The following is a 14,310-nucleotide window of genomic DNA, read 5'->3' as shown; positions in this document are numbered from 1 at the left end:
CCACTAGTGATTTTCTGGTACTGTGCAAACTAATTATTCTTAACACTCTTTCCATTTTTAATTTTTTTTTCAATACGAGTGAGAACCGGTCCTCTTATGCTGATTTCATTTTCTTTAACTGCTTTTACAGATATACCTTATCAACTACTTTTTAGATAGGCTTTGAACTACATTCAGTACCTAGCAAATATAATAGATTCATATCCTATTTATTTCCCAGGCTTTCAATAGATTAGATATTAACTTAGAATCAATACTTTTTGGTCAAACCGATCTTTTTTTGTGCGTATATGAGGGTAAAGATAGCTTTACAGGCAGTACTGATCGAAAGTCATAATAAAATATGTTTACGAATAAAGAAGATATAACGGAGAGAGGTAGTTAAAAGTTAGTGTTTACTGCAGAACTTTTCTAAGTAATGAGAGATGTGGCATCTCCTGATAAGTGTTGATGATGAGCACAGAGTAGTATTGAGACATTCTGAAAAGCATAACAGAATAAAAGTTTATGCTTGGAAGGTGCTTGGATGAAAAATCAACAGGAAACAACTCTAAGGAGTTAAGTGTTGGCCAGTGGGAATATGAATTCATATCAACTTTTTTAAATGAAAGCTTTGTACAGCACAAACATTAAACTCACTAATATTTGAGACAGTGTAATGCTAATGACTAAAGAAATGTGTAAGGTTTTCCTGGTTGCCAGAATAATACATCTCATTTGAAGAGAGTTGTTTTCTAGGGTTTTTTTTTTTTATTTATTTGTGTCCTCATTCCCTTAAAACCTGAAAATTTGGGATTGTGTGATTATTAAAACTAACAAAGATTGCAGTGACTAAAGTGACTGATAGGAAAAAGAAAACTCTTCTAAACTGACTTTATCCAGGAGGTGTGTGTGAGGCCACAAGAAACTTCCTTTGACAAACTGTAACCAAGGTGTGATTCAATGCAGCATCAAAGATGTCAGGTCTAGCCGGTTTGAATGCAAATTATTGTTTAAAACAAAAAGATTGAGTAAGGGAAGATAAGTTGTTTTTGTGTGTGTGGCTTCGTTTTGTTTTTTTGTTTTGTTTTTCCTCAGCTAAGTAGAAACATCCAAAGTACCTCATATGTTTTGGGGAGAGCTACATCAACTTCCAATTTGAATCTGATGCTCTGACATAAAATCAGATATTTTTGATATGGCAGAACATTTTAATGTGGTCATTCTGTATATATACAATCATGCACTCCAGTGACGAACACTGTGTTCTGTATTTCGATCTTAACTTCCTGAGTATTGGTTTCTGATCATTAGATGTAAAATCTGTTCCCCATAAGTCAATTGTTAAGGTTAGTTACAATGTTGGTTAGAAAACTGAAGAAAGAGCAGTATTTTCAGCTACGAAACTGGTAATTAAATATTTTTAGCAAGGTGTAAAAAGAAAAAAGTTTATGGTTGATATTAAATTTGAGACTCAGTGTAAGAAAATTGTCGTTTCTGAAAAGTGCAGCATACGGGTTGTGATAACCTAAAAAAAGCATTTAATAAAAATAAGCTGTTATGATATTTCTTTAAGAGATATAGATATTTTAAGCGTTGTCTTTATGTCAAGATAAATGCACATAGATGCTTGTTCATGTAGGAAATTAACTTTCTTCATCCAGTATGTGGCTTTTTTATATACTAATTTGTCTTCTAAAATGAGATCTAGGACTGTCTGAAAAAAAACTGTCTAATCAGCAATGTACAAAATAGATCAAGAGGAGAAAGAAGTAATACCATGTTTAGGATCAAATTACTCACTTTGGTATATATGACACGTGGAACACAGCTTATAGATATCTAAAGGCCACGTAATTTACTCAGTTGACTACTTCTGCAACTCCCCACTCAAGAAGCATTTTGGGCAAAAGATCTGTGCAGTAACAAGTACTATACGTATTTTGCCTTTGTTCTGAAATTGTGCTTAACGATACAGGACAAGCAGAGAAAAATAGTTGAAGATGGATCGATGAATGAAAAGATGGAAGGTTTTTTTTTTTTTTTTTAATTTTTCTGTCTTACACTTTGTTAAGCAATTTCTGTATTTTGATGAGTGTTTTATAAGTTGTCAATATACTATGAACTTACCTGCTTTGTGGAGAGCTGACCGAGAGGTATATCACAAAGTCTTATTTAACGTTAGTTGACTTTCTTGGTACTGGAATGTTTGCCAGTATAATTGCAAAGTTTCAATAATGGTTTTAGTGTTCAGTAACTGTTTCCAGGTTAGTGCTGAGTATTCCTGTACAAGTTTTACTTTTACTTTGGATTTACCGTTACCAAAGATTGAGTAGCTTTTAAAAAAAGTTGTTAATTGTAGAGAAGAGTATACACATCATTCATGCAAGTTAAAGTAACACTTTTCTGTGTAAGAGATGAATGTTGCTTTAATATCTAATGCAAGACCTATTGGTTCTGGTTTTATTATTTCCAGAGAAAATACATCACAACTACCGATTGCACGTATTTATCTAAAGTGTACTGCCACAGTGGAAAGTTTTTTGTTTTTCACAGAGCTTCTGGTGAATTAGCAATATATTAGAGAGATATTAATCCAGATAACATGCATTCTAGAGGAAGTTTTCTTGATAGAAGAGCCTGCAGGCAGTGGATCATATATGTATATGCAATCGAATATGGGTTCTGTAATAACAAAGTTTCATAATGAGCTACAAAAAAAGGCCATCAAGCAGCAAGTAACATAATTTAAACACTAATTTTCTTTTTCATCTTTAGAAAAAGAATGCAGTGTTCCCGAATAGGTAGAGTTTGTGTATGCATACCACTGATTGCTGAACTGTATGTGTCACAGGTTAAAAACGGTAATAGAAGAACAGATACAGACCCAGCAGACACTTCTGAGCAAAGAGGAACTTGTGCTGGAACTAGAGAAGAAAATAGAAGAATCTTCTAAAACTTGTGAAAAGAAATCAGAGTAAGTATAACAAATATCAAAATAAAATAATTTGAAAGGAAATTGTCTGTAATGCAATTCCTAAGACTTAAATATGAAGTAACCTCCACTAATCTTGTTTTGCTTTAGTGAGAATTATTATCAATAGCAAAAAAAAAAAAAAAAAAAAGTTAGCTTCCCACCTCTTAAATGAACCTTCCCTGCTCCAGATCCTAACTGCTTAGAGAGCTGGGCAACTCTTTTAATTCAATTTAATTGTCGTACTGTTGGGATGGCTCAAGAACCAGACCTTTGATTAGCATTGTAACTTTAACCTGGCAGAACAAAATGCAGTCTTGTCAAATGGCTCTGCAGTTGCATGCAAAAAGGTGGAACTCTTGATAGTTGGAGTATAGGAGTGTGGTAAGAGCCAAGAACGGTCGTCTTATGTGGTGATCTGTTACAAGACCACTTGCAGGGTTTTCCCCCACCCTAGATCTTTGTCAAGCACTATAGTATGCCTGAAGCATCTAGAGCTGATACAGCCTTCAGCAGGATATGCTACAACTGTTGTTTGGAAAAGGAAAATCTCAGATCTTTTGCAAGATTTTATTTATGGGGTAACAGTTTGAAGTCTCTCAGTGTGGGAATGTAAGTAAGAAATCTCTCTCACAAAAAGGTGAATCAATAAGTAGACTAAAAACCGGCTACTGGACGTGAAACAGCTGTAAATAAATCTTCTTAATCTGAATTGCTGAACTTTATTTTTTTTAAATCGATGTGGAAGAAAAATGACTAATATGTTGAGATGAGTTACTAGAAAACTGAGACTGCATTCTGTATGGTGCTTAGCTAATTGTGTTTTAATATATCATATCCAAATGTAAACTTACGCAAACAAAAAGGAGAGCTTACAGTGGTTGAGGGTGGCTGTCGCTCTGGCTTTGGAAAAGTGTTGGTAATAAAGGAAATGTGAAAATGCTATTGTGATCTCTGACTCTATAAATGGTGAAATATTATATCAGAAGATTGTTATATAGGTGAGACTGCTGTTAGAATATGAGTTCCAGTTCTGATGTTGAAAAACAGGAGATAGTTCAGAGAAAAGCCGTAAAAATGTATAGAAGACAAGAAAGATTTTCTTTTAGCCTCTTGTGTAGTTGAATTTGTTGAGCTTAATAAGGAGAATGTTGAAGAGTGTCTTGGCTGCAGTCCAGAAATACTCACCCAGTAGAAGACCTTTTAGTCCAGAAGACAGAGACAACAGGTATATCTCATTTGAAGCCAGACAAATTTGTAGTGGATATGAGTTTAATAGTGAAGATAATTACCATTATAACAACTATGAGGATTGCGGTGGATTCCTCATCACTGGATGTAATAGTCTAAAAGTGTATTTCTTCTCTATTTCTTCTTACTCAAATATGAATTAATTTAGGGAACCTCAGTGGTTATGAATTCAGTCAAACTGGATGAAAATAAAGCATTTATTGCAACACGATTTTTGCGGTACATTGAAAAACAAAGGGAATGACTAAATAGGTGTATGCTTTCGTTATCCTGTAGCTTTGACAGTTTTCTAGTATTTACCCCATGCGTGTATGCTTTTGAGCAAGTAACTGAAGACTTTTAACACTCTTACTTACAAAAACTTAATAACATTTCCTTCGTTAACTGGATGGGTAAAGTGAAAGTAAACAAGTTCCAGTATTGAACATGTTTTCTTTTGTGTAGCTTTCATGAAACAAAGTTTATATTTTCAATCATGTGTGTTTTTAAGTTGGTTGTTGTTGTTCTCTGCAGTATTGTACTTTTGCTAAGCCAAAAGCAAGCACTGGAAGAACTCAAGCAAACAGTTCAGCAATTAAGATGCTCTGAGGCAAAATTTGCAGCCCAGAAAGAACTACTAGAACAAAAGGTTCAAGAGAATGATGGGAAAGAGCCACCACCTGTAGTGAATTATGAAGAAGATGCCAGATCAGTCACTTCTATGGTAAGCTTTGCATTTGTTTTACTAGGTCATGCAATCTTGCTATTGTACTTCAGTCTTGGGGCAGAGGCCTAAGACATACAGATGCCTAACTGAAGATAACATATCTCACTTTGCATTTGTGGAGGCTTACTTAGTTGGATAGAACAGTTGATCAATTGTTATTTTTCAAGTTGCAGAAATTTGATCACTTGTAACTCTCTCGGTACGTCAGTGGACTTTGGCCTTCTGCACCCTTGATACTTAGACTCTCATTAGATAGTTTTTATAATCAGAAGTATAAATCCTTAAGCAGATTTAATAAGTATATAAACTGTGAGTAGCTATTGATAATTACATTGGCTATATTGAAGAAGTATGTTCACAGTTGTAGAGAGAAATCTAGTGGTAAAACACGTTTGGAATCACAGCACGCGTGTAGTTGAGAAATGAATTTAACATACTGTAATCACTGTCTCACTCATATTTGCAAACACTGATTTCTGTACAATTTATTTTTTAAATATTTACATGGTCTTGACAAGCAAAATGAACTTTTTATATTACTTGACGGGACAGTGTAATTTAAATAAGTGCTTTACTTTGCAAATATTGTGTGTGACTTTCTTTTCCTAACTGTATGCAGTTATGTGTAAGGTAGAGATAGCAGGCCATGTGAAGAAAAAAAAAATGTGTTATATGTGTTTACTAAAGGGATGGGCAGTAGTATTTGCTTTTATGGATTAGGTTTCACATACCTGAGATGTTTGTGACTGGTTTTGATATTTAGCATGCCATTACTTTCGATCCACAGAGCATGGCAATAGCTCAGTGAAGTGATAATGAAATGGTTGCATGTGCGAGAGAGATGCTTTTTCGTCTATCTATTTGTGGACCTAAGTTTGTTTTTTCTTCTGCTCCTCTTTTACAGTTATACTTACTTGTCAGTATTTTCTTGTTTCCATTACTATTGTTAAATATTTACAAGGTGCTGGCACGATGGTTGCCATTTTCGCTGGTACAGAACATTATTTTTATGAAGCTTATATGTTTATCATAATTTAGGAGATGATGATAAAACACAAAAAGATGAGGACAGAATATGAAGGATCAGAATAACAGTAGTGAAAGAATAGGAGATTTGGATTTTTTTGTTTGTTTGTTTCTTGTTGTCATTGTTTTTTGGTTTGGGATTTTTTTTCCAGATAGACTATCTTGTTAGTTATTTTATGTACCATTCTGTAATAGTGAATGTTCTCTGTAAGGGTCAGTTGAAATGACCCATGTAAAATTTCGGTAGAATCATATTCTTCTACTTCAGTTAAAGGTTACTGAAGTCTGTCTTGAAGTCTGTCTTGAAGTCTGTCTTGCCGTGTCCAGATCTCTGTTTGAATATGTGGGAGAAAAGGCTATTGCATTTACGTACGATATAAAGTAAGGAATTCTTACCTCTGATTTTTTTTTTTTTTGGAATAAAAATGATCTATTTTATCTTTTTTGCTGCTAGTAGTACATACTGAAACCTCTAGAATGACACAGTTTCAATTAATTCCTTTCAGAAACAGCAGTGAAGAAATTTTTGCATACGTTCAATGCGCAGAGAAAAAATAAAATTTTGCTATTTTATTTTGGGTTCAGAGGATTTTTATAATACAACTTATTTGTAGGCATTATTAAGAAAAAAGGAATGAGACTTCAAGGCTGTATGTTTTCCTTTGAGTGAATTACTTAAGAAGGGCAAATTACGTGTAAATTTTGTTTAACCCATAAGTCGATATCCTGTGCTAATAAAATTGACTGAATAGTGTTAGAAACAACAGCAGTCTAAATTAAACCTTCTTCAATTGCTCTACATGGAGAGGGAAGAGTTTACTGTGTCTAAAGACAAAAAATAATACAGATGAACTATTTAAGTTATGCAGATGCTCAGTAATCAGTAATAGAATATTCTTGATGCTGTTGCTCGTCCTGGCACCATCTCTTAAGTTAATCATTCAGGAAGATCGTTATTTCTTCAGTTATAAATCCATCTGGGTCTTTATCTAAAACCAGGTCATCTAAATGATTTGAATGTAGCTATTTATTCCTCTTCAAAAATTCATTGTAAACACTTGCCTTACGTTTTTTTTCTTACGAATGACGAAACTAATATTGGCTTGTGTTGCGAGTGTGCATATTTGTTTGCCTGTGAAGTAGACTTTGCATTCTGTCACAAGCTGAATTTTATTTTGCTATTAAAAATATGATACACAAAACAGCTTTATGAAGTTGCGTGTCTCTATTTGAAGTATTTATATGGCATCATATAAATACAGCCAATTTCTTAGGGAAATAATTTGCAAATTGTTTTATTTTCCATCTGTTAAACTAGGTAACAGTGCTGTAGGGTACTAACAAGGAATGCAGTTTTGAAGTGCTGCTTGAGGTGTTTTTGTAGACAGGATTATGTTACCTTAGTGCCTCCATTAAATGTAGGAAGGTTCATATTTTATTAGTGTGTCTTCAATATAATGTTGGTTTGTTCAATATATTTTACTGTTTGCAGAATGTTAGTTGTGTATTGATGTTCATGTAAACATTGTAAGGAAAAAGGAAATTGCTAGAAGATTCTGTTTTGTTCATCATGATGGCATAGTAAGGAATAGAAAAAAAATTCTGTTTTGGCTCTTCCTGAACTGCAATTGCGTTTAAGAATGTTGAAAAGTAGAACACTTTCTTATTTCTAACGTTTATGCCATTATTACTAAGCAAGATGAAAGATAGCTTTAATGCTAAAGGTGCCACAATTTTAAAATAATTCCTTTGAGCCCTTGTGCAGTTATGATATCGTGCACTATGCAAGCAGGAAAATCAGATCAAACTTTCATTCTACTGTGCTTATATCAAAGTATAGCCTATCATTTGTCTTAAGATTCGTGTATTCGACTTTTGCTATTAGTATGGTCAGTAGAGCGTGGCAGCAGCCCACCACAATTAAAACAAACAAACAACAAAAACTCCTTCTATAGGTCTAACGATCTGGTTAAAAACATCAGGAAAAATTGGAATATTGCAGTGCCAGCGTAACATTTGCTTTAATTAAGTACATGAGACTTTAAATGAGGATGCTTTGCATTTCATAGTAAGATTTCAAAATCGCAGAATCTGTACTGCCTTGGGTACTGTTACAGAACAGGAAGCCCACAGGAGCTTTGAAAGCCTGGCAATAGATTTATTTAATATAAAATAGTAATTTATTTTGTTTAGCAATAATAAATTAAATCTGTATGCCAATTTAATATGTCTTCTCCTTTTTTCCTTATATGATAAAGAAGGTGTAAAAAGGGGAGGGGTGCCAAAAATAAAAAAAATAAAAAAAAAAGATGTAAAGCTACACACCTAGTATTCTTAAGAATATGTATTTATTTTTTCAAAAACTATTTAACAGTCTTTTAAATAGAATAAAACGCTTGAGGACAGGAATGGTAAGATGGCACTATTTCAGGTCCTCTTTAGAAAGTTTGGGGCTATCTCAGTATAGGCATGGTTCATATAGATTTATTTTACTTATTGCAGCCTTATACTGGAAGCACTGACAAAACTGAGTATTTATATACAGGCAGTGTAATACTGGAAAAAATTGTCAGCAGGTGGAGCTCGATGCCAGAAGACCAGTTATGACTGAATAATGAAAAGTTGTCGTCACTATATATGTTCAAATAAGGCTCATGAGACATAGAAATGTTGGGGGTGGGGAAAGAAGTATGTTCTCATTTTTCTAACATCTAAATTATCTGAAGTGTTTTGCCTCCCCCTCCTCCCCTCAGTAAAATCCAGCAGTAATAACAGGGAGAGCATAATGCATGGTCTGCAACAGTATGTAAACCAACCGTAAGAGCTGTACAGCCATACTGCCGATGGGCAAGCACTACGAAGGCACTGTTCTTTCTCCATACTAAAGGACTTTTAGTGTGGCTTGGGTGTCAGGATGGCAGGTACAGATGAGTCAGTTCGTAGTGTCTCTAGTGCTATGAACTATGCTATGAAAGGTAAATAGGTTAGAGGGAAGCTAAAACATCATGATATTGTGTTAAAGTCAGTGGAATAGATCTAACTATTAATATTGCGTTCCAAGAGAATACCACTCTTAAAAATGTATGCAGTGGGGTAATGTAAAATAAGTGTTAGTATGAGATTCTACGTTTCTGAACTCCTTTTTGTCTGCTGTAGCTAAGTAATCAAGGCACTGTAGTACTGATTTATAGATGTGTTTGTAAGCCAGTTTGGTTTGCACACACACACACACACACACACACACGCGCGTGCGTGCATATGCATTTGAGATAATGCATCATGAGGCCCTTAAACATATCCCATTGAGAGATGCACTCATGCGTTAGGGGGTCTTGTTTTCCCACACTGTCTCTGGCTATGTGAAATCTTTGTGTTCAAAGAGACACAGAAGAGAGTTGGCTTCTAGGTCAGCCCGTTGTAGCAGCAGCAGAAAGCTTAATGGTGGAAACTGAGATTGTTAATTTTTTTTCTAACTTAACTCAGAAAAATTGAGACATTCCTGTGCTTTTTAGTGTGTCACCAAACAGCTCATTTGTTCATCGATCATTTTAAGTAATTCACTACTAACTTGTGGCTCATGGTATTTATATAAAACTAAGATTGTTTAAGGGCACATAACAGAAGAGGGTAGAGGAGCCCATTACAGTTGTTTGGCTTAAATCTTATGAATCTTATACGTTTATTTATAAATCTTATAAAATTACTTTGTGCTAATCAAAGATTGTAAAGTTTCTTGTCGATCGACGCAGGACCAAAGTAAGTACATGGTCTATGCAGCTTTGGTATCCTTACCCTTTCTCTTATTTTTGCGTCAGCAGAGGAAACTGCCAGTGCAGTCAGGTTATTTCCAAGTCTTTTATGAATTAATAGGCACAGTTGTTATAAACAGTTGTACTTGCTGGATTCCTGGACAGCTGAAGTTCAACTAAGTGATCTTTGCTTTGGACTGCTTTCCAAGCTTGCTGGCTGAGATATATGTTTCTGGTTCACTGCCAGAACTTAACATCAAGCAAAAATGCTTCGAATGTCAGATACTTGGAGCAAGGGTGGAGAGTGAACTCCAGCCCCTCTCCCTCGAAGATGTTCTAGCTTCTGTTTCTTCTCTTCCTAAATCCTACTTGCCTGCTGGAGGTATATCAGAGGAAGAACAATCCACACAGAGTACGGAAGTAAGGGACAGATGAACTCAGTCATGCGTTGCCCCAAGTGGATATTGCTGACTGGTCCAGAATGTGCAAGAGAGTAGATCAATGGGGCCTTCAAGTCTCCTTCCAGTGAACATGCCTGGCAGCTTCTGAACTAAGATTATTCTAAGAGCAGACTTCTGGTAGACTGAGGCTCAGATTTTGTGTGTTTCTTCATGTCAGTGTATCATCAAAAAAAAAAAAAAAAACGTTAAGTAGTACTCTAGTCTGCCTTGGGGAAAGGGCAGATTAGAAATGTCATGAGCAAACTTTGACAATTGAGGAAGGTGATTGGTTCAGAGTAAACAAAGCTTTCAGAATGTTTTGAGTGTAGAATTAGTTTAGCCTCTTTATAAGAAGGGGAGTATATGTTCCTGAGAGAATATCAATTTCTGACTTAAACTGTCAAAAATATTTCAAGAGCTTTCAAGATTTCTTAAGGAAGAAGCCTTTGTCATGCTAATGTTGCATCATTGTATATTCACTGGAGAATTGTTATTCCAGTCAAAATCTTCTGTGGAAATTAAGAAAGCTTCACTCGCAAGTTTTCCTTTGAACAGAAATAACACTGGTCCCCAGCATATGTTTCTGTGTGTGCTGGGAGCAAATAAGTAATTCTCTGCCAGAATTATGATCATTGACTTCCGGCACTTTTTTCAGAGTAATGGGACCAAATTATTATGATTATTAACTTTTTATAGTCTTTAGGTGACACACAAATAATATGATGGAAGTTGTCTGTTATATGTCGTCTTTCTCCTTTTTTTGTTTTTTGAAGTGGCTGGTTGAAAATACTTACTTTCTTATAGGTAGTGATTATGCTTCTGAAAGTCTTAAAATCTGCTACATAATATTTCTTTGAATTAGAATTTATGATTTTAATCTAGTGCCATAGGCAACTTAATGAGAGATTTGAAGCGTATTATCTTATGGTTTGTTTTGTGACTTCTGCTCTTTTCTACCATGTGGGTAAGCTCTCACCTTATGCAAAATCAGAAACCAGAATGGTGATCTAATCCACGTTTCAGAACACACTGTTAAGATACATGCCAGATTGTTTTGTTTTCCTTTTTATTTTTTAATATTAGTGATCTTTAACAGTGGGGAAAATGAAAGAGCATGTTTCAGATATCACTGGGTTTTTTCTTCTTTGTGTCATCATGGAATACAAAAAATGTTTCTGGTCAGGATGGGATCCAGTTGCTTGAACATAAACACTAGTGCCATTTTTAGATTGCCTGAGATATCCTGGCAGATCTCAAGCTGTGACTCACATCTGCCAGCCCCATGCACATGTCTTGGGTATCCTAAGCCATGCAAAATGTTGGATACTGGTATTCAGACAAATGAATCCCGCTTTCACTTATTTTCAGGTTCTTGGCTGAAAAAAATCTTTAATGTTGGGGAAAGTGAACTACCATGTGAGATATGATAGTCATTGTAATCCAGTCACAAATTTTTGAGATTACTTATTTCAGTTTCTTCTAGGAAAATTCAGAAACAGGCCACAGGGAAGCATATACTTTATGTTATTGTCATGGGATAATGTAAGAAAGATGATAATGTACAAAAGGTGTAATGACGTTTGTGTTAAGATAATAATAGCATCCAGGAGTTTCTGAAACTAAGATGCTCATCCTAAAAAGAAAAAAAGCGCAGTCCTGCTGGGTCTGAGCATGGGGTCAGAGTCAGGTGCTGGCAGAGGCGCATCGACAGCCCTGGCCCCGACACAGCAGGGCAATGAACCAAGGCCAGGGTCCAGCCATGGAGCCCAGGCAGGGCATGGGCCTGGAGGCACAGCTACGATGAAGTTCCAAAGTCCCCCCAGGAGCTGGGGACGAGCTGGGGCCAGGACTAGGTGCCCAGGCCTGAGCTGAAATGGAGCCCCCGAGCCTGTGGGCAAGGCAGAGCTGGGCTTCCCAGGGGGGCCGCTGGGGCCTCCGAGGCCTGTTCATGCCCTCAGGGGCTAACACTAATGTGCTAGTAGATCCGAGCTTACCAAGTGAAACTTTCGCTTTAACTTTTTGCTCTGTAGGGTAGTTGAAAGATAGGGTGAGAAAATGGAATTAACTTGGTAATTTCAAGGTGCAGGTACTGTTTTACAGGTAGCCAGAGTTAGCAGAATTCCTAGAGAGAGAGAATATTTCCTTGAGGCTACAGTTTTGCCTCCTTCAGTATATGTTACCACAGTGATTTATCAAGCGCTAAATTAAAGTGTAAATAGGATATTAAAGAAAAATACAGGACACGTGATATCAGTTGAGAATTTAAAGAATTAGGGGCTGTATTTGCAAATGTCTGGTTCTGATATGCCTCAGAATTACTTACTTTATTTCTAAATTTTGGCTTCGGGTACTAAGATATAATAAAGTCAGTCCAAGATTTGCGTTTAAATGTAGTGTTAAATTTTCTCATTCCCCTTTTAAATTATATCTACTAGTTTTGGCAAACTGTGCTAGAATGCAGACTTTTGCAGCATCTAAGATAACTGGAATTATCTCTGGAAGCATATATTTAGTGTTTATGTAGTGTCTGTTATTGATAAAAATGAAAACAACTGTAGGTAGGAGAGCAAAATGGAAACTTGAATATATTTGGAGGGGAGCCTGAAAAATAGATGCTTGACAATCTTGAAAATTTCTGCATCATGGTATCTTTAAATTTTCATCTTCCTTTTATGCTAACAGCTAGAATAGTTGAACTTGTTAATTATTATGCTGAATTCATTCTGGGTGAAAGAATGTCACAATATAAGAGAAGCTGATTTAAAGTACGTATGACTGAGCAGGCATTACATTTAGCTGACTGATAACGTGTTACAACAGGTCATGAATTCTGTATTATTTTTAAGCAATGCAAGATTTGGCTGGAGAGATCAACTTATACAGTAAAAAGAAAAAGGCAAGCTTTTAGGTGCCAAGCCCTTTATTAGTCTGAAACACACAGCAATCCTCAAGGAAGCGGAAAGTTCAGAACTGTTGGTATAAGTGTAATTTGTCCATGTTAAATAGTTCAATGTAAAGTTAGTTGTTATTGTAGCATAAAGAGGAGAAGTTGTTAACTCGGGGTGGCGGGGGAAAGAAGGCTGATTTATTCACGTGGAACCTAAGGATGAAAGTTGAGAACGTTTCCTAGCTAATAGGATCTTCTTACAGTGCAAATTGTTTAATGTTTGTTAGTGCAAGTTCTGGGTTACGATAATACATGGCAGCTGAATATGTATTATCAGTGGAGATATGATTTATCTTCAAGTAATTTTTCTATGTGGCGATCAAGTGAATTTTTCAGAAACGTGACAGTTTTCTCCTAAGGCCTCTTAGATCACTGGTGTGTTTGTGGATGTTAAGAGACTTCTGTTCAGAGTCAGTGTGGTAGTATATGAGGCTGCAGCTGTGTATCAGAGGTGTTTTGGTGCATTTCAGGTGCTTGCTGCTTTTGTCTGGTTGAGCTATATAGTCTGTGGGATTTTTATATATTGCTTGCAAGTTCACATTTTTTTGCGTGGATGATGGTATCTAGAAGCCAATCTTGGTATTGAAGTATCTCAAGGATAGAGTGGTAAAGGGATGGTGTCTTTTCAATGTTTGGTGAAAATTAATGAGGAAATAAGGATTTTCAACAAAGATGATTAAGTTATCATCTTTGGGATATTTCAGGCTTTGGGATGCATACGTTTTCTTCAACATACTCATTAAGAGATTGGTACACGTAATCATACCTGGCTATAGCCTTGTGTACCCGTAATTTGGAGAAAGCACTGATTCTTTGAGGGGGTAGGGAGCTGAGGAAGTCTCTTCTGTCACAGAGTAGACTGTTTTTTGATCTGACAGGAAGCTTGAGGATGTTTTATAGGAATTACTGATGAACTTTCAGAAGGGACCCCTTGGCTGGATATTGTGGGCCTTCCATTTTTAATGAGTAGTGACTGAAATACGTGAAATATTTATTCTCTTGACCACTGAGAATAACAAGCTGAAGTCTTTTGGGGATTCTACCGGGGAAACGTTACCTGATTTATTCTGGCTCGTTGTGCTCGGTACAATTTATTAATTCTACTTTGAATAGGATTGAAGTGTGTTATTCTTGGGTACCATTACTGAGACATAAGAAATCTTTCCTCCTTGAGGTCTGCGTTTGGAGAAAAGTCTTGGTTTTGTTAATGATTTATAAAGCTGTGTGATCTGAGATAC

The 14,310-nt window shown here is 35.8% G+C and overlaps 1 protein-coding gene across 6 annotated transcripts in view; it reads left to right on the top strand.

Moving 5' to 3' along the window:
* The window catches only part of LOC104140171 (tyrosine-protein kinase Fer), a 179,602-nt gene that overhangs the window by 47,631 nt on the left and 117,661 nt on the right, over positions 1–14,310 (top strand). For all 6 annotated transcript variants that reach the window (XM_068924629.1, XM_068924631.1, XM_068924630.1 and 3 more), the window contains 2 exons: positions 2,834–2,956; positions 4,718–4,907. In XM_068924629.1, coding sequence (XP_068780730.1) covers positions 2,834–2,956; positions 4,718–4,907 — 313 coding nt within the window. The remainder of the gene's footprint in view (positions 1–2,833; positions 2,957–4,717; positions 4,908–14,310) is intronic.

This window comes from Struthio camelus, chromosome W (assembly GCF_040807025.1).
Source record: "Struthio camelus isolate bStrCam1 chromosome W, bStrCam1.hap1, whole genome shotgun sequence".
NCBI lineage: Eukaryota > Metazoa > Chordata > Aves > Struthioniformes > Struthionidae > Struthio > Struthio camelus.
This window is presented reverse-complemented; position numbering and strand designations above follow the sequence as displayed.